Genomic DNA, 19962 nt, shown 5'->3' on the forward strand with positions numbered 1-19962 from the left:
TCAAACAGTAAGAAAATACCCAGATGCAATCAATGCTCAAGGTTGGAGTAAATTTGCTGTGGTTCAAACTAAAAACAATTTAAGACAGGTAAGTAAAGCAACATGTCAAGGTGAGTTTTAACAAATAAGCATTTCAGCATATTGCAAAGTGGGTATTAGTGATGGGTCCGGCAACACCGATGCATCGGCGCATGCGTCGAGCTCATAGAGCGATACCCTGTGTCGGTGCGCGTATCGCTTTTAGAAAGTCACGTGACCGAACACGAGCTGTTTTGGTCACGTGACCGCTCATGAGCTGTTCTGGTCACGTGACCGCTCATGAACTGTATCGCACTGACGCCTGCGCGTCAAACTGTTTATTAGGAAGCGGCGCAATGCGTGTTGTTGACGAACACCGTTAGGGCCGCTTGTTGTCACTGTCACTCAAAGTTGCATTTCAAAATTACACAGAATAAATCTGTTTATTTTGTTTAGAATTCAGATGGGTTTGATTTGGTGCGCGGCATATATTGGCTGTGCGGCGCACGGTGTGCGCGGAGGACGCTTGAGCACTGCGCAATTGCGCAGGCGCGCACCTTAGAGGGAATGTTGCTCACAGGGCACAGAGGAGGCGTCAGTGCGATACAGTTCGCGTATCGGTCACGTGACCAAAGCAGCTCATGATCGGTCACGTGACTTTCTAAAAGCGGTACGCGCACCGACGCAGGGTTTCGCTCTATGAGCTCGACGCATGCGCTGATGCATCTGTGTTGCAGGACCCATCACTACTGTTACTAGAGAAGGTACAGGAATGACGGCGTGGCGAAGTTGGTAGCGTGGCCGTGCCAGCAATCGGTTACTGGGGTTCAATCCCCACCTTCTACCATCCTAGTCATGATACATGTTCACATTATTTGACTGTATCTAAAAAAGATAAAAAATATCTTTTTATTTAAATGAAGATATTAAATAATCCTAAATGAAATACAATGACTTGGTTTATATTATTGTATATACTATGTCATAAAATCAGTGTCAGTTGAGTCGGTCCATAGGTTGCCTGTAGGGATTTTTAATGTCCAGCAGATGTCAGTATTTAGTGACACAGTATCGACACAGTATCAATACAGTTTTGCAATGTGTCGAAACGCTTCATGAGGCCTCATCAACCCATCACTAGTGGGTATATTCACCGACCATTGGTGTGTTGGAAGTCTTTTAAAGATGGATCTTGTAGATTTTTGCGTCTTGCCGCTCTGCTTGCTTGCATGAAATGAGACAGCACCACCATTCCTTAACAGCTGCCTTGAATCAGCCAATTGGTGGCCATCTTGACCTTGGTGTTCTGGGAAATGTAGTTCTTTCTGGTACTTCACCAAGGAGTAAGATTAAGGAGGAGACAGCTCCTTACTTCCAGGGCAGGGACACTTCATTCACACTGAGTTTCAACTCCACAAGTTCTTACTTATATCTGTCAGTAAACTCACCATGGAAGCACTAAAACATACCGGTACGCCACGGACTACGAAGGCGGACGCGCGCACATTTTCAGGACTTATGCAGATCCCAAATACAGATCAGCAGGTACCAGAAGGTAAGAAAAGTTGCTTTGCATAATATTGTGAAACAAAACAGCAGATAATATGTCTTACCTTATACACACAGCATAATAATACTCCTATGTTGAAGCACAGTACAATCTATCAAGTGGTGTGGCTTCATAGTTTACCAAAGTCCTACTAAAACACTTTGATACATTTTTGAGCGCCGTGTGTAATGTTCTATATTTTCAATGGAACATTCAACATGTTAGTGTTGTTTACTTGAGTCATATTGCAGTCTACACGTAACTCTTATAGATATAGTTCAATAAAGTACTATCTATCTATCTATCTATCTATCTATCTATCTATCTATCTATCTATCTATCTATCTATCTATCTATCTATCTATCTATCTATCTATCTATCTATCTATCTATCTATCGATCTATCTATCTATCTATCTATCTATCTATACATCTATCTATCTATCTATCTATCTATCTATCTATCTATCTATCTATACATCTATCTAGCTATCTATCTATCTATCTATACATCTATCTATCTATCTATCTATCTATCTATACATCTATCTAGCTATCTATCTATCTATCTATCTATACATCTATCTATCTATCTATCTATCTATACATCTATCTATCTATCTATCTATCCATCTATCTATACATCTATCTATCTATCTATCTATCTATACATCTATCTATCTATCTATCTATCTATCTATCTATCTATCTATCTATCTATCTTTCTATCTATCTATCTATCTATCTATCTATCTATCTATCTATCTATCTATCTATCTATCTATCTATCTATCTATCTATCTATCTATCTATCTATACATCTATACATCTATCTATCTATCTATCTATCTATCTATCTATCTATCTATCTATCTATCTATCTATCTATCTATCTATCTATCTATACATCTATACATCTATCTATCTATCTATCTATCTATCTATCTATCTATCTATCTATCTATCTATCTATCTATCTATCTATCTATGTGTGACTGCCATCATGTTGTCCCCATGGATGTCCTCCAACTGGGATATTGATGTCCTCCCACTGGGATATTGATGTCCTCCCACTGGGATATTGATGTCCTCCAACTGGGATATTGGTGTCCTCCCACTGGGATATTGATGTCCTCCCACTGGGATATTGATGTCCTCCCACTGGGATATTGGTGTCCTCCCACTGGGATATTGGTGTCCTCCCACTGGGATATTGATGTCCTCCCACTGGGATATTGATGTCCTCCCACTGGGATATTGGTGTCCTCCCACTGGGATGTTGGTGTCCTCCAACTGGGATATTGGTGTCCTCCAACTGGGATATTGGTGTCCTCCCACTGGGATATTGATGTCCTCCCACTGGGATATTGGTGTCCTCCCACTGGGATATTGGTGTCCTCCCACTGGGATATTGATGTCCTCCCACTGGGATATTGGTGTCCTCCCACTGGGATGTTGGTGTCCTCCAACTGGGATATTGGTGTCCTCCAACTGGGATATTGGTGTCCTCCCACTGGGATATTGATGTCCTCCCACTGGGATATTGGTGTCCTCCCACTGGGATATTGATGTCCTCCCACTGGGATGTGGACGTACTGGACAGCAGCACACATTCGTCCTTTTAAGGGAAACTGCACTTTTTGGGGGGAATTTTGCCTATCATTCACAATCATTATGAGAGACATGACGATGGATGGTTGTTTTTTTTATGCATTCTAAATATTTAATCAATGTGTTTAAAAGTCGGCTTACAATGGAGCCGATGGGAGCTGCTCTATTTTTCTTAAAAAGTCCTTAAAAAACAGCCAAACACCACCATTGAGGTTTTATAAACATGAAGTATATGTCTCATGTAGTAATATTTATAATAAAATGTAATATATATATATATTGTAAGTATATGTCATGTAGTAACATTCATAATAACATGTAATATATACATGATGTAAGTATATATGTCATGTAGTAACATTCATAATAACATGTAATATATACATGATGTAAGTATATATGTCATGTAGTAACATTCATAATAACATGTCATATATACATGATGTAAGTATATATGTCATGTAGTAACATTCATAATAACATGTAATATATACATGATGTAAGTATATATGTCATGTAGTAACATTCATAATAACATGTAATCTATACATGATGTAAGTATATATGTCATGTAGTAACATTCATAATAACATGTAATATTGACCTATTTTGATCATTTTAAGCATACACAGCTCATTAACTTAAAAAACGCATCACATATGTTTGTTTTTTTAAATTTCAGACTTGAGAGCCAACGAACATAATACAACTTCACTTACTGTACAAGGTCTGCTGTCATATATTTTCGTTTAGATAAAAAAATGTCTCATAATCCTTGCAAAGAAACAGGGTGGGGAGGTGGGGGAGTGGGGGGAGACAAGTACTTTTCGTGTCGTCCTCGCCAGTTCCAGGTCCTAAATGGCTGACAAAGTGTCCCAACTTGTTGGATTATATCCTCAGCCATCTACTTTTCAGATGAGAGGCATGATTTATGATGTAGAATAAACTTACAGGGAGCAGGGAAGCAAGGAAGCAGCTGACCAGTGGACGATGTAAACATAGGGACAAACAGAAGTGATCACTATAAATAGTTTGTCTGTGTCAGCACTTATAATAACAATATCACTAATACTTGGTTAATATTCAAGTCACAAAATGTAAATGGAGTTTTGTCTGTGCTTTTTGGATGGTTATTTATCGGATTTTATGGGCGGGATAGTGGAGCTTTCATCGACTTTTATTTCCATCCATCCATCTTCAACCGCTTATCCGGAATCGGGTCGCGGGGACAGCAGCTCCAGCAAAGACCCCCAGACTTCCCTCTCCAGAGCAACATTTGCGACTTCCTCCTGGGGAATCCCGAAGCGTTCCCAGGCCAGAGAGGAGATGTAATCCCCCCATCTGGTCCTTGGCCTGCCGCGGGGCCTCCTCCCAGTGGGACGTGCAACGAGGACCTCCCTAGGGAGACGCTCGTGAGGCATCCGCACGAGATGCCCGAACCACCTAAGCTGGCTCCTTTCCAAGCGAAGGAGCAGCGGCTCTACTCCGAGTCTCTCTCGGGTGACTGCACTTCTCACCCTATCTCTAAGGGAGATGCCAGCCACCCTTCTGAGGAAACTCATTTCGGCCGCTTGTATCCGCGATCTTATTCTTTCGGTCATTACCCACACTTCATGACCATAGGTGAGAGTAGGAATGTAGATAGCTCGGTAGACCGAGAGCTTTGCCTTCTGGCTCAGCTCCCGTTTCGTCACAACAGTGCGGCAGAGAGACTGCAATACTGCCCCAGCTGCTCCGATTCTCCGGCTGATGTCCTTCTCCATCTTTCCCTCACTCGTGAACAAGACCCCGAGATACTTAAACTCCTCCACCTGGGACAGAGTCCTGTCCCCTACCCGGACTGTACAAACCATCGGTTTCCTGCTGAGAACCATGGCCTCAGATTTGGAGATGCTGATCCTCATTCCAGCCGCTGAACACTCGGCTGCGAACCGATCCAGTGAGAGCTGAAGGTCACGAACCGAAGGTGCCATCAGGACCACATCATCTGCAAACAGCAGTGACGCAACCTTTAGCCCCCCGAGACGTATACCCTCTCCGCCATGGCCACGACTCCGCCTAGAAATCCTGTCCATGAAAATCACAAACAGGATAGGTGACAGAGCGCAGCCCTGGCGGAGACCAACCCCCACTGGAAACGGATCCGACTTACATCCAAGCACCCGGACACAACTCTCGCTTTGGTTGTACAGAGATTGGATGGCCCTCAACAGGGTTCCCCTCACTCCGTACTCCCTCAGCACCTCCCACAAGATCTCCCGAGGGACGCGGTCATACGCCTTCTCCAAATCCACAAAACACATGTAGACTGGATAGGCATACTCCCAGGCCCTCTCCAGGATTCCCGCAAGCGTAAAGAGTTGGTCAGTTGTTCCACGACCAGGACGGAATCCACATTGCTCCTCTTGAATCTGAGGTTCGACTATCGGCCGGACCCTCCTTTCCAGTACCTTGGCGTAAACTTTCCCAGGGAGGCTGAGTAGTGTGATACCCCTGTAATTAGCACACACCCTCTGGTCCCCCTTTTTGAAAAGGGGAACCACCACCCCAGTCTGCCACTCCCTCGGCACTGTCCCAGACTTCCACGCAATGTTGAAAAGGCGTATCAACCAAGACAGCCCATCAACACCCAGAGCCTTCAGCATTTCTGGACGGATCTCGTCAACCCCCGGAGCTTTGCCACTGTGGAGTTGTCTAACTACCTCAGTGACTTCACTCCGAGAGATCGACATCGATCCCCCATCATCCTCAGGCCCTGCTCCTATCAGGGAGGGTGTGTCTGATGTATTTGGGTTCAGGAGTTCCTCAAAGTGCTCTTTCCAACGCCCCACGACTTCCTCACTTGAAGTCAGCAAAGTCCCATCCTTGCCGTACACAGCTTGGATGGTTCCCTGCTTCCCCCTCCTGAGGTGCCGTATGGTCTTCCAGAACAGCTTCGGTGCCGCCCGATAGTCCTTCTCCATGGATTCCCCGAACTGCTCCCACACCCTCTGCTTAGCCTCGTCCACAGCCACGGCCGCTGCCCTTCGGGCCCGTCGGTACCTTGCAACTGCCTCCGGAGTCCCCTGGGATAACATACCCCGGTAGGACTCCTTCTTCAGTCGGACGGCTTCCCTGACCACCACTGTCCACCAGGGTGTTCGAGGGTTACCGCCCCTTGAGGCACCTAAGACCTTCTGGCCACAGCTCGCATCTGCAGCTTTAGCAATAGAGGCTTTGAACATTGCCCATTCCTGTTCAATGTCCCCAACCTCCACAGGGATGGCAGAGAAGTCCCGCCGGAGGTGGGAATTGAAGTCCTTCTGGACAGAGGACTCCTCCAAACGTTCCCAGTTCACCCGCACTACACGCTTGGGTTTGCCAGGTCTGTCCAGAGGTTTCCCCCGCCATCTAACCCAACTCACCACCAGATGGTGATCAGTTGACAGTTCAGCCCTTCTCTTCACCCGAGTGTCCAAAACATACGGCCTCAGATCAGCTGATACGATTACAAAATCGATCATTGATCTTTGGCCTAGGGTGCTCTGGTACCAGGTACACCTATGAGCATCCTTATGCTTGAACATGGTGTTTGTTATCGCAAGTCCGTGACTAGCACAGAAGTCCAATAACAATCCACCACTCAGGTTCAGATCAGGGAGACCGTTCCTCCCAATCACGCCAGTCCAAGTATCACTGTCATTGCCCACGTGCGCGTTGAAGTCCCCCAGCAAGACTATGGAATCCCCTGCCGGCGCCCCATACAGGACCCCATGCAAGGTATCCAAGAAGGCTGAATACTCTGAACTCCTGTTTGGTGCGTATGCACAAACAACAGTCAGAGTTTTCCCCCCTCCAACCCTAAGGCGAAGGGAGGCGACCCTCTTGTCCACTGGGGTGAACTCCAACGTACAGGCACTCAGCCGGGGACTCGTGAGTATCCCCACACCCGCCTGTGCCCTCACACCCTGAGCAACTCCAGAAGTGAACAAGGTCCATCCCTTGTCCAGGAGTGTGGTTTCAGAGCCCTTGCTATGCGTAGAGGTAAGCCCCACCAGATCCAACCGGTAGCGCTCCACCTCTCGCACCAGCTCAGGTTCCTTCCCCACCAGCGTAGAGACGTTCCACGTCCCGAAAGTCAGCCTCTGCTGCCCCGAATTGGTCCGTCCGGAGCCTCCACTTTCACCGCCATCCACTTGGCAGCGCACCCGACCCCACTGGTTCCGACCGCGGGTGGTGGGCCCACGTGGCAGAGAAGATGGTGTGTCCACGTAGCTTCTTCGGGCTGTGCCCGGCCGGGCTCCGTGGCAAGCCCGGCCACCAGGCGCTCGCTGACGAGCCCTACCTCCGGGCCTAGCTCCGGAGGAGGGCCCCGGGCTTCCTCCGGGCCGGGTAACGCATCCTCTTTTAGTGTAGTTCATGGGGGGTATCGTAACCCTGATGGGGGGGGGGCATTCGGGTGCTACACCTTGCCCAAGGGTGACCCGGAACTATGTAAGGCAGGGGCGTTCAACTCCCTGAGGCTTAATACAAGCCCACATACCTGTACCTGACTTTTATTTGCGATTATTTAATATTCGGAATGCACTTTTTTTTTAAATCCATCCGTTGCTATGTCTTTCATAATGATTGTGAACCATAGGCAACATCCCCCCCAAAAAGTGCAGTTCCCCTTTAAAGTACAAGTTACAATAAAGTACCCCATAAGGCTAATGATTGGACTCCAAGGTAAAAGTTTGTACTTTCAGTCATTTTGCACTGACTTTTTTAGGTAGATCTGTGCATGGCTCTCATTAGTAATTGCACTTTGAAAAATACCATCATTTTCTTGGGCGTCATTATCTTTGTAGACTGACAAATTGAACTGCAGCGGCCCGAGAAAAAGTGTTGAACACATGCAGTTTGTATGGAACATAGCAATCATAGCATGTTCTGAAGGTAGCAGTTTGTATGGAACATAGCAATCATAGCATGTTCTGAAGGTAGCAGTTTGTATGGAACATAGCAATCATAGCATGTTCTGAAGGTAGCAGTTTGTATGGAACATAGCAATCATAGCATGTTCTGAAGGTAGCAGTTTGTATGGAACATAGCAATCATAGCATGTTCTGAAGGTGGCAGTTTGTATGGAACATAGCAATCATAGCATGTTCTGAAGGTAGCAGTTTGTATGGAACATAGCAATCATAGCATGTTCTGAAGGTGGCAGTTTGTATGGAACATAGCAATCATAGCATGTTCTGAAGGTAGCAGTTTGTATGGAACATAGCAATCATAGCATGTTCTGAAGGTAGCAGTTTGTATGGAACATAGCAATCATAGCATGTTCTGAAGGTAGCAGTTTGTATGGAACATAGCAATCATAGCATGTTCTGAAGGTAGCAGTTTGTATGGAACATAGCAATCATAGCATGTTCTGAACATAGCAATCATAGCATGTTCTGAAGATGGCAGCTCTAGTGAATAAAATGTGGCGGGTCACAGCAGTTGGAGTGTGTTGCTTGTCTCACAATACCTCTCTGGGCCGCAGCCTCGTCCCTCCTCTCGATCAGCAAGAAGCGAGGACTCTCCGGAAGGAAAGGCATAACGCAGAGTTGCAGCAATGCAGGCAGCGCCAGGAAGGAGAAGAGGTAATTCCACCTGGACTCCTGCAGTCCAAAAAACAGCCAAGAAGAAAAAAGAAATGAGAAACAACAATAGTGTATATCCTTCACGTGCTGTTGATTGACAGCAAATAGACTTGCTGCACCACATCAATACAACACTATTCTCTTCTCCTTTCCCACAGAGAGCGTTCACAAATGTTTTGCAATCTGGAAATGATCCCTCAACAGCCTCCTTATTCCTCCTGAGTGCCCACACAGATGAGGAAAGTAATTAGTTATTATGTTGTCTTCAATTTACATTTCAAGCGGTTTAGTATCGCAAGGTTTTAATGGCTGCACATATGCTACGCGATATCATTTGAATATATGATCCATGATCGTGCTTAGAATTCTAAGACAAAATATCTTTCTCTCGTCACTGAGCCACATGAACGCTGGTCCAGATGTTCATTTGCTGACGCTTATTAAGAAGGCAAATGTGTTAAAGTGGCACAAATGTACTTTTCAACCTTTATATAATATTTTCATAACTTTTGGGATGATACATGGACTAGTGGAATGACACCTGTGTCATGGGCTGAGGGGGTCTGTATCGCTCTCACAGCCACTTTGAGGAGGGTGGCAGGAACCCTGCAGCCACTTTGAGGAGGGTGGCAGGAACCCTGCAGCCACTTTGAGGAGGGTGGCAGGAACCCTGCAGCCACTTTGAGGAGGGTGGCAGGAACCCTGCATCCACTTTGAGGAGGGTGGCAGGAACCCTGCAGCCACTTCGAGGAGGGTGGCAGGAACCCTGCAGCCACTTTGAGGAGGGTGGCAGGAACCCTGCAGCCACTTTGAGGAGGGTGGCAGGAACCCTGCATCCACTTTGAGGAGGGTGGCAGGAACCCTGCATCCACTTTGAGGAGGGTGGCAGGAACCCTGCAGCCACTTTGAGGAGGGTGGCAGGAACCCTGCATCCACTTTGAGGAGGGTGGCAGGAACCCTGCATCCACTTTGAGGAGGGTGGCAGGAACCCTGCATCCACTTTGAGGAGGGTGGCAGGAACCCTGCAGCCACTTTGAGGAGGGTGGCAGGAACCCTGCATCCACTTTGAGGAGGGTGGCAGGAACCCTGCATCCACTTTGAGGAGGGTGGCAGGAACCCTGCAGCCACTTTGAGGAGGGTGGCAGGAACCCTGCAGCCACTTTGAGGAGGGTGGCAGGAACCCTGCATCCACTTTGAGGAGGGTGGCAGGAACCCTGCATCCACTTTGAGGAGGGTGGCAGGAACCATGCAGCCACTTTGAGGAGGGTGGCAGGAACCCTGCAGCCACTTTGAGGAGGGTGGCAGGAACCCTGCAGCCACTTTGAGGAGGGTGGCAGGAACCCTGCATCCACTTTGAGGAGGGTGGCAGGAACCATGCAGCCACTTTGAGGAGGGTGGCAGGAACCCTGCATCCACTTTGAGGAGGGTGGCAGGAACCCTGCAGCCACTTTGAGGAGGGTGGCAGGAACCCTGCAGCCACTTTGAGGAGGGTGGCAGGAACCCTGCAGCCACATACAAAAACTACAAATGTGCTGACTTGCTTGACGGTATACGTCACTCCCTTTTCTCCCTCTCCTTAAAAAGATGGAAGTTGATGCAAACGCCTGCGTGCAATTACTGATATCATGGCCGAAACTCCAAAACAGGGGTGGCCATTACGTGGATGGTGGAGGGTGTGTCAGTGGATGGTGGAGGGGGTGTCAGTGGATGGTGGAGGGTATGTTAGTCCATGGTGGAGGGTGTGTCAGTCCATGGTGGAGGGTGTGTCAGTCCATGGTGGAGGGTGTGTCAGTCCATGGTGGAGGGTGTGTCAGTGGATGGTGGAGGGTGTGTCAGTCCATGGTGGAGGGTGTGTCAGTCCATGGTGGAGGGTGTGTCAGTCCATGGTGGAGGGTGTGTCAGTGGATGGTGGAGGGTGTGTCAGTCCATGGTGGAGGGTGTGTCAGTGGATGGTGGAGGGTGTGTCAGTCCATGGTGGATGGTGTGTCAGTGGATGGTGGAGGGTGTGTCAGTCCATGGTGGAGGGTGTGTTAGTCCATGGTGGAGGGTGTGTCAGTGGATGGTGGAGGGTGTGTCAGTCCATAGTGGAGGGTGTGTCAGTGGATGGTGGAGGGTGTGTCAGTCCATGGTGGCGGGTGTGTCAGTGGATGGTGGAGGGTGTGTCAGTCCATGGTGGAGGGTGTGTTAGTCCATGGTGGAGGGTGTGTCAGTGGATGGTGGAGTGTGTGTCAGTCCATGGTGGAGGGTGTGTCAGTCCATGGTGGACTGACACTACTGTCTGATTCTAAGTGGAGGTTATCATCACTACTGTCTGATTCCAATCAATGCAAGTCATCACAATCATACCAACTTATATTCTTGTCTGCATGAAAGAAAGGAATCTTTGTTATGATTATGGATTGACTTTATTTGGAACATGCAAACAATTACAACATGATGCATGTGTAAACATGCTAATTATATTATCATTAAACACCTTTAACTTGTTATATATATATATATATATATATATATATATATATATATATATATATATATATATATATATATAACCCTAACCCTAACCCTCAAGAGACCAGGTGAGACACCTGCATCTACGAGGAACCACTCTTGTCAATACATCTCAGCCTATCACACGCTGATGGACCAACAAACAATGGTAAACAACAACCCCTCAAGAGACCAGGTGAGACACCTGCATCTATGAGGACCCACTCTTGCCAATACATCTCAGCCTATCACACGCTGATGGATTCAAGGCCACAGATTTGAGAGACAGATTGTCTGAAAGTCTAAACCTTACTGTAACGTTTGAATAAACGTGTTTGCGTCCAGGGAGTAGGTCAGCTGCTAGGCATGAAGGTCAGAGTAATTACCGTTTGTCAAAGCTTATCACCATTTCACACCCTATTCAAGTGACATCTTCCACTCCTATTAATAGAAGCCCACACGGAGAAAAAAGAAAGCAAAGGCAAGCAAAAGCACCCTGGTATTATCTGGACATGTCTGGCATGCTATACATCGGGGACGTTCCCATCACAATAATGGAAAATGAAGTGGCCTAAAAGGTGACACGGGGGGTCAGTGGTGTGAATATGTGGGCTGCTGAACCCAATTTCATTCTTATCAACGTGGTCACAATTGTGATTCAATATTCATGAATTAAAAATGAGTATGTTTCTTGCTCTCAGGGTAAATGTCAGTGCAAAGTAAAAGTGGGAGGAAAATAGACAAAGGAAATTGTGCTGTTTGGTGTAAAATAGGAATAATGGTATTCACTGTTGTTATACCACCAATAGTTGTCAGTCTGGCCACTCAAGATGTCGCCTTCAGGGAAAAAGAAAAAAGAATACATTCTGTTCGGATCTCACCGGTCACAGAACCTGAGAGCATTTTTTTTAATGTGGGCTACACACAACACATAACTGCAGTATAATCAGACTATACACAACACATAACTGCAGTATAATCAGACTATACACAACACATAACTGCAGTATAATCGGACTATACACAACACATAACTGCAGTATAATCAGACTATACACAAAACATAACTGCAGTATAATCGGACTATACACAACACATAACTGCAGTATAATCGGACTATACACAACACATAACTGCAGTATAATCAGACTATACACAACACATAACGGCAGTATAATCGGACTATACACAACACATAACTGCAGTATAATCAGACTATACACAACACATAACTGCAGTATAATCGGACTATACACAACACATAACGGCAGTATAATCGGACTATACACAACACATAACGGCAGTATAATCGGACTATACACAACACATAACTGCAGTATAATCGGACTATACACAACACATAACTGCAGTATAATCGGACTATACACAACACATAACTGCAGTATAATCAGACTATACACAACACATAACGGCAGTATAATCGGACTATACACAACACATAACTGCAGTATAATCGGACTATACACAACACATAACTGCAGTATAATCGGACTATACACAACACATAACTGCAGTATAATCAGACTATACACAACACATAACGGCAGTATAATCGGACTATACACAACACATAACTGCAGTATAATCAGACTACACACAAAACATAACTGCAGTATAATCGGACTATGCACAACACATAACTGCAGTATAATCAGACTATACACAACACATAACGGCAGTATAATCAGACTATACACAACACATAACGGCAGTATAATCGGACTATACACAACACATAACTGCAGTATAATCAGACTATACACAACACATAACGGCAGTATAATCGGACTATACACAACACATAACGGCAGTATAATCAGACTATACACAACACATAACGGCAGTATAATCGGACTATACACAACACATAACGGCAGTATAATCAGACTATACACAACACATAACGGCAGTATAATCGGACTATACACAACACATAACTGCAGTATAATCAGACTATACACAACACATAACGGCAGTATAATCGGACTATACACAACACATAACTGCAGTATAATCAGACTATACACAACACATAATGGCAGTATAATCGGACTATACACAACACATAACTGCAGTATAATCGGACTATACACAACACATAACGGCAGTATAATCGGACTATACACAACACATAACTGCAGTATAATCGGACTATACACAACACATAACGGCAGTATAATCGGACTATACACAACACATAACTGCAGTATAATCGGACTATACACAACACATAACTGCAGTATAATCAGACTATACACAACACATAACGGAAGTATAATCGGACTATACACAACACATAACTGCAGTATAATCAGACTATACACAACACATAACTGCAGTATAATCAGACTATACACAACACATAACGGCAGTATAATCGGACTATACACAACACATAACTGCAGTATAATCGGACTATACACAACACATAACTGCAGTATAATCGGACTATACACAAAACATAAGGGCAGTATAATCAGACTATACACAACACATAACTGCAGTATAATCGGACTATACACAACACATAACTGCAGTATAATCAGACTATACACAACACATAACTGCAGTATAATCAGACTATACACAACACATAACTGCAGTATAATCGGACTATACACAACACATAACTGCAGTATAATCGGACTATACACAACACATAACTGCAGTATAATCAGACTATACACAACACATAACGGCAGTATAATCGGACTATACACAACACATAACTGCAGTATAATCAGACTATACACAACACATAACTGCAGTATAATCGGACTATACACAACACATAACGGCAGTATAATCGGACTATACACAACACATAACGGCAGTATAATCGGACTATACACAACACATAACTGCAGTATAATCGGACTATACACAACACATAACTGCAGTATAATCGGACTATACACAACACATAACTGCAGTATAATCAGACTATACACAACACATAACGGCAGTATAATCGGACTATACACAACACATAACTGCAGTATAATCGGACTATACACAACACATAACTGCAGTATAATCGGACTATACACAACACATAACTGCAGTATAATCAGACTATACACAACACATAACGGCAGTATAATCGGACTATACACAACACATAACTGCAGTATAATCAGACTACACACAAAACATAACTGCAGTATAATCGGACTATGCACAACACATAACTGCAGTATAATCAGACTATACACAACACATAACGGCAGTATAATCAGACTATACACAACACATAACGGCAGTATAATCGGACTATACACAACACATAACTGCAGTATAATCAGACTATACACAACACATAACGGCAGTATAATCGGACTATACACAACACATAACGGCAGTATAATCAGACTATACACAACACATAACGGCAGTATAATCGGACTATACACAACACATAACGGCAGTATAATCAGACTATACACAACACATAACGGCAGTATAATCGGACTATACACAACACATAACTGCAGTATAATCAGACTATACACAACACATAACGGCAGTATAATCGGACTATACACAACACATAACTGCAGTATAATCAGACTATACACAACACATAATGGCAGTATAATCGGACTATACACAACACATAACTGCAGTATAATCGGACTATACACAACACATAACGGCAGTATAATCGGACTATACACAACACATAACTGCAGTATAATCGGACTATACACAACACATAACGGCAGTATAATCGGACTATACACAACACATAACTGCAGTATAATCGGACTATACACAACACATAACTGCAGTATAATCAGACTATACACAACACATAACGGAAGTATAATCGGACTATACACAACACATAACTGCAGTATAATCAGACTATACACAACACATAACTGCAGTATAATCAGACTATACACAACACATAACGGCAGTATAATCGGACTATACACAACACATAACTGCAGTATAATCGGACTATACACAACACATAACTGCAGTATAATCGGACTATACACAAAACATAAGGGCAGTATAATCAGACTATACACAACACATAACTGCAGTATAATCGGACTATACACAACACATAACTGCAGTATAATCGGACTATACACAACACATAACGGCAGTATAATCGGACTATACACAACACATAACGGCAGTATAATCGGACTATACACAACACATAACGGCAGTATAATCGGACTATACACAACACATAACGGCAGTATAATCGGACTATACACAACACATAACTGCAGTATAATCGGACTATACACAACACATAACGGCAGTATAATCAGACTATACACAACACATAATGGCAGTATAATCGGACTATACACAACACATAACTGCAGTATAATCGGACTATACACAACACATAACTGCAGTATAATCGGACTATACACAACACATAACTGCAGTATAATCGGACTATACACAACACATAACTGCAGTATAATCGGACTATACACAACACATAACTGCAGTATAATCAGACTATACACAACACATAACTGCAGTATAATCAGACTATACACAACACATAACTGCAGTATAATCGGACTATACACAACACATAACTGCAGTATAATCGGACTATACACAACACATAACTGCAGTATAATCGGACTATACACAACACATAACTGCAGTATAATCAGACTATACACAACACATAACTGCAGTATAATCGGACTATACACAACACATAACTGCAGTATAATCGGACTATACACAACACATAACTGCAGTATAATCGGACTATACACAACACATAACTGCAGTATAATCAGACTATACACAACACATAACTGCAGTATAATCGGACTATACACAACACATAACTGCAGTATAATCGGACTATACACAACACATAACTGCAGTATAATCGGACTATACACAACACATAACTGCAGTATAATCGGACTATACACAACACATAACTGCAGTATAATCGGACTATACACAACACATAACTGCAGTATAATCGGACTATACACAACACATAACTGCAGTATAATCGGACTATACACAACACATAACTGCAGTATAATCGGACTATACACAACACATAACTGCAGTATAATCGGACTATACACAACACATAGATAGGCAAGAGTGGGTCGTCATAGATGCAGGTGTTTCACCTGGTCTCTTGAGGGGTTGTTGTTTTGACTTGACCATGTACACACCATGTACATGGTGTGTACATTGTACACACCATGGTGTGTACAATGTACATTGCCTTGACCATGTACACACCATAAACAACCATTCATGCTCACATTTAGTCGCACTGAGTGCAGATTCAACCATTCTCGCTGCATAGAAAAGTCAAGTGAAGCACTATACCAGGCCTGGGCAATTATTGTGACTCGGGGGCCAAATTTAGAGGAAAAAAAAGGCTCTGGGGGCCAGTATGTCTATTTTCAGGAACACTAATACAAAACCTCACAATAATGTCTGATTGAACGCTAAAAGCGTTATGACAGACCATCTTAAAAAACAGAATGGAATTTTAAATTTTTTTACTGAATGAGACAGCCAGAATGTACATGATAATAAAGAATGTTACAATATTAACTATGAAGGATAAAACACTGAATATTGACAACATATGAACGTCACCCCCCTCTCCATACACATATTTTACAATCAACAAAAACACAACAAACACAGCGAAATATGATCATGAAGGGTAAATAACCCACCTACAATGTGATATATGTGATATATCACAAAACTTTACAACTTTGTTGTGAAAATCTCCTTCCACGTCTGTCCCTGACACCCACATTTCACACTCTGGAAACACTCTGTGGAAACACTCCCCACCCACACTGCTTGGTACCTCCTCTGACCTGCTGTCACTTACATTACCATAGTAACTCATTAGATGACCATAGTAACTCATTAGATGAGCATAGTAACTCATTACATGACAATAGTAACTCATTAGATGAGCATAGTAAGTAATTAGATGAGCATAGTAACTCATTAGATGAGCATAGTAACTCATTAGATGACCATAGTAACTAATTAGATGAGCATAGTAAGTAATTAGATGAGCATAGTAACTCATTAGATGAGCATAGTAAGTAATTAGATGAGCATAGTAACTCATTAGATGAGCATAGTAAGTAATTAGATGAGCATAGTAACTAATTAGATGAGCATAGTAGGTAATTAGATGAGCATAGTAAGTAATTAGATGAGCATAGTAGGTAATTAGATGAGCATAGTAAGTAATTAGATGAGCATAGTAACTAATTAGATGAGCAGAGTAACTAATTAGATGAGCATAGTAACTAATTAGATGAGCATAGTAAGTAATTAGATGAGCATAGTAAGTAATTAGATGAGCATAGTAAGTAATTAGATGAGCAGAGTAAGTAATTAGATGAGCATAGTAAGTAATTAGATGAGCATAGTAACTAATTAGATGAGCATAGTAAGTAATTAGATGAGCATAGTAGGTAATTAGATGAGCATAGTAGGTAATTAGATGAGCATAGTAAGTAATTAGATGAGCATAGTAAGTAATTAGATGAGCAGAGTAAGTAATTAGATGAGCATAGTAACTAATTAGATGAGCATAGTAACTAATTAGATGAGCATAGTAAGTAATTAGATGAGCATAGTAACTAATTAGATGAGCATAGTAGGTAATTAGATGAGCATAGTAAGTAATTAGATGAGCATAGTAGGTAATTAGATGAGCATAGTAAGTAATTAGATGAGCATAGTAACTAATTAGATGAGCAGAGTAACTAATTAGATGAGCATAGTAACTAATTAGATGAGCATAGTAAGTAATTAGATGAGCATAGTAAGTAATTAGATGAGCATAGTAAGTAATTAGATGAGCAGAGTAAGTAATTAGATGAGCATAGTAAGTAATTAGATGAGCATAGTAACTAATTAGATGAGCATAGTAAGTAATTAGATGAGCATAGTAGGTAATTAGATGAGCATAGTAGGTAATTAGATGAGCATAGTAAGTAATTAGATGAGCATAGTAAGTAATTAGATGAGCAGAGTAAGTAATTAGATGAGCATAGTAACTAATTAGATGAGCATAGTAACTAATTAGATGAGCATAGTAAGTAATTAGATGAGCATAGTAGGTAATTAGATGAGCATAGTAAGTAATTAGATGAGCATAGTAAGTAATTAGATGAGCATAGTAGGTAATTAGATGAGCATAGTAGGTAATTAGATGAGCATAGTAAGTAATTAGATGAGCATAGTAAGTAATTAGATGAGCATAGTAAGTAATTAGATGAGCATAGTAGGTAATTAGATGAGCATAGTAGGTAATTAGATGAGCATAGTAAGTAATTAGATGAGCATAGTAAGTAATTAGATGAGCATAGTAAGTAATTAGATGAGCATAGTAGAAAAGGACATCCAACAAATCAATGCAATGAGGTTGTTTATGCTGTGTCCTGACATTGCCACTTTTCTGACTTGGCCCGTCTTCAACTGTAATCCTGACGGGCTTATCAGCTTCTGCAAATCAGCGCAGAAAAAAGCGGAGGAAAAAAAGTGCAGAGCAAAGCATGTTGTGCTGAGTTGTGTCCAGGAGCCAAGCATGAAACGCTCTTCATCTGCTGCTAAGAACATTTTCACACGAGCGTGGGAACACATGACCTTGGCAAAGTCGTGAGTACGAATGACATCTTTTTGAAATTGTATTTTAATATTTATCTTACAAAGCTGACATGTTGGGATAGTAAAATGAAGATTGTTAACTGGCTCTGGACGCTGGATTGTGAATAGTCTGGTGATGTCATTAGTGAGCAATTTGATGTCAAATGTTAACTTTCATCAATTTTGGGATTTGGTCCAAATGTTCCCTGTGATTAAAGTTATCAAGTACCACTGATAGTCACACACACACACACTAGGTGTGGTGAAATTACCCTCTGCATTTGACCCATCCCCTTGTTCCACCCCCTGGGAGGTGAGGGGAGCAGTGAGCAGCAGCGGTTAGCAGTCGAGGGTGGACCTTACAGCATTCGTGTTATAGCTTCACCTTTATGGTTAGTTTTTTGGCTAAAATGCGTCCATTCTCCCTTTTCTGTCTCCACACTGTGTCTGCTTGTAAGTACTCTGTGTGTGTGCGCTGCCCAACATGCTCCTCTGCTGGTAAAACCAGCAATGTCACCACGTGACCACGACGCGCCGTCAGGCCTGTAAAAAAATACAAAATATGGCCGGTACTTTTCAAACAGTGTATAGTACCATTTTTGAGTTATTAGTACGGCGATAGCATACTAGCACCGGTATACCGTACAACCTGTGGCCACTCCCCCTCCACACAACGAAAGCCTGCTTGGAACACGTCGGGCTTTGGTCAAGGTCAAGGTTTCTTTAGAGGAACCCGGAGGTAAAATAGTTGTGTAATTCAGCGTCAAGACCAAATGAAACAAGCAAACCACAAATCATATAAAACGTAATAACATTGTTTTTAAAAAGAACAAACAGTATACAGGCACACTGTCCATCAATAGAAATATAACACCTAATAAACATCATTGTGATTAAAGTGCTGTGGCATAATTAATAAACACCATGTGATAGCCTTATTTAAAGGCCTACTGAAAGCCACTACTAGCGACCACGCAGTCTGATAGTTTATATATCAATGATGAAATCTTAACA

At 42.8% G+C, this 19962-nt stretch overlaps 1 protein-coding gene across 1 annotated transcript in view; it reads right to left on the minus strand.

Moving 5' to 3' along the window:
* The window catches only part of slc2a9l2 (solute carrier family 2 member 9, like 2), a 168886-nt gene that overhangs the window by 44171 nt on the left and 104753 nt on the right, over nucleotides 1-19962 (minus strand). The window contains exon 7 of the mRNA XM_062063704.1: nucleotides 8673-8805. Within this exon, the coding sequence (XP_061919688.1) occupies nucleotides 8673-8805 (133 nt within the window). The remainder of the gene's footprint in view (nucleotides 1-8672; nucleotides 8806-19962) is intronic.

This window comes from Entelurus aequoreus, linkage group LG01 (assembly GCF_033978785.1).
Source record: "Entelurus aequoreus isolate RoL-2023_Sb linkage group LG01, RoL_Eaeq_v1.1, whole genome shotgun sequence".
NCBI lineage: Eukaryota > Metazoa > Chordata > Actinopteri > Syngnathiformes > Syngnathidae > Entelurus > Entelurus aequoreus.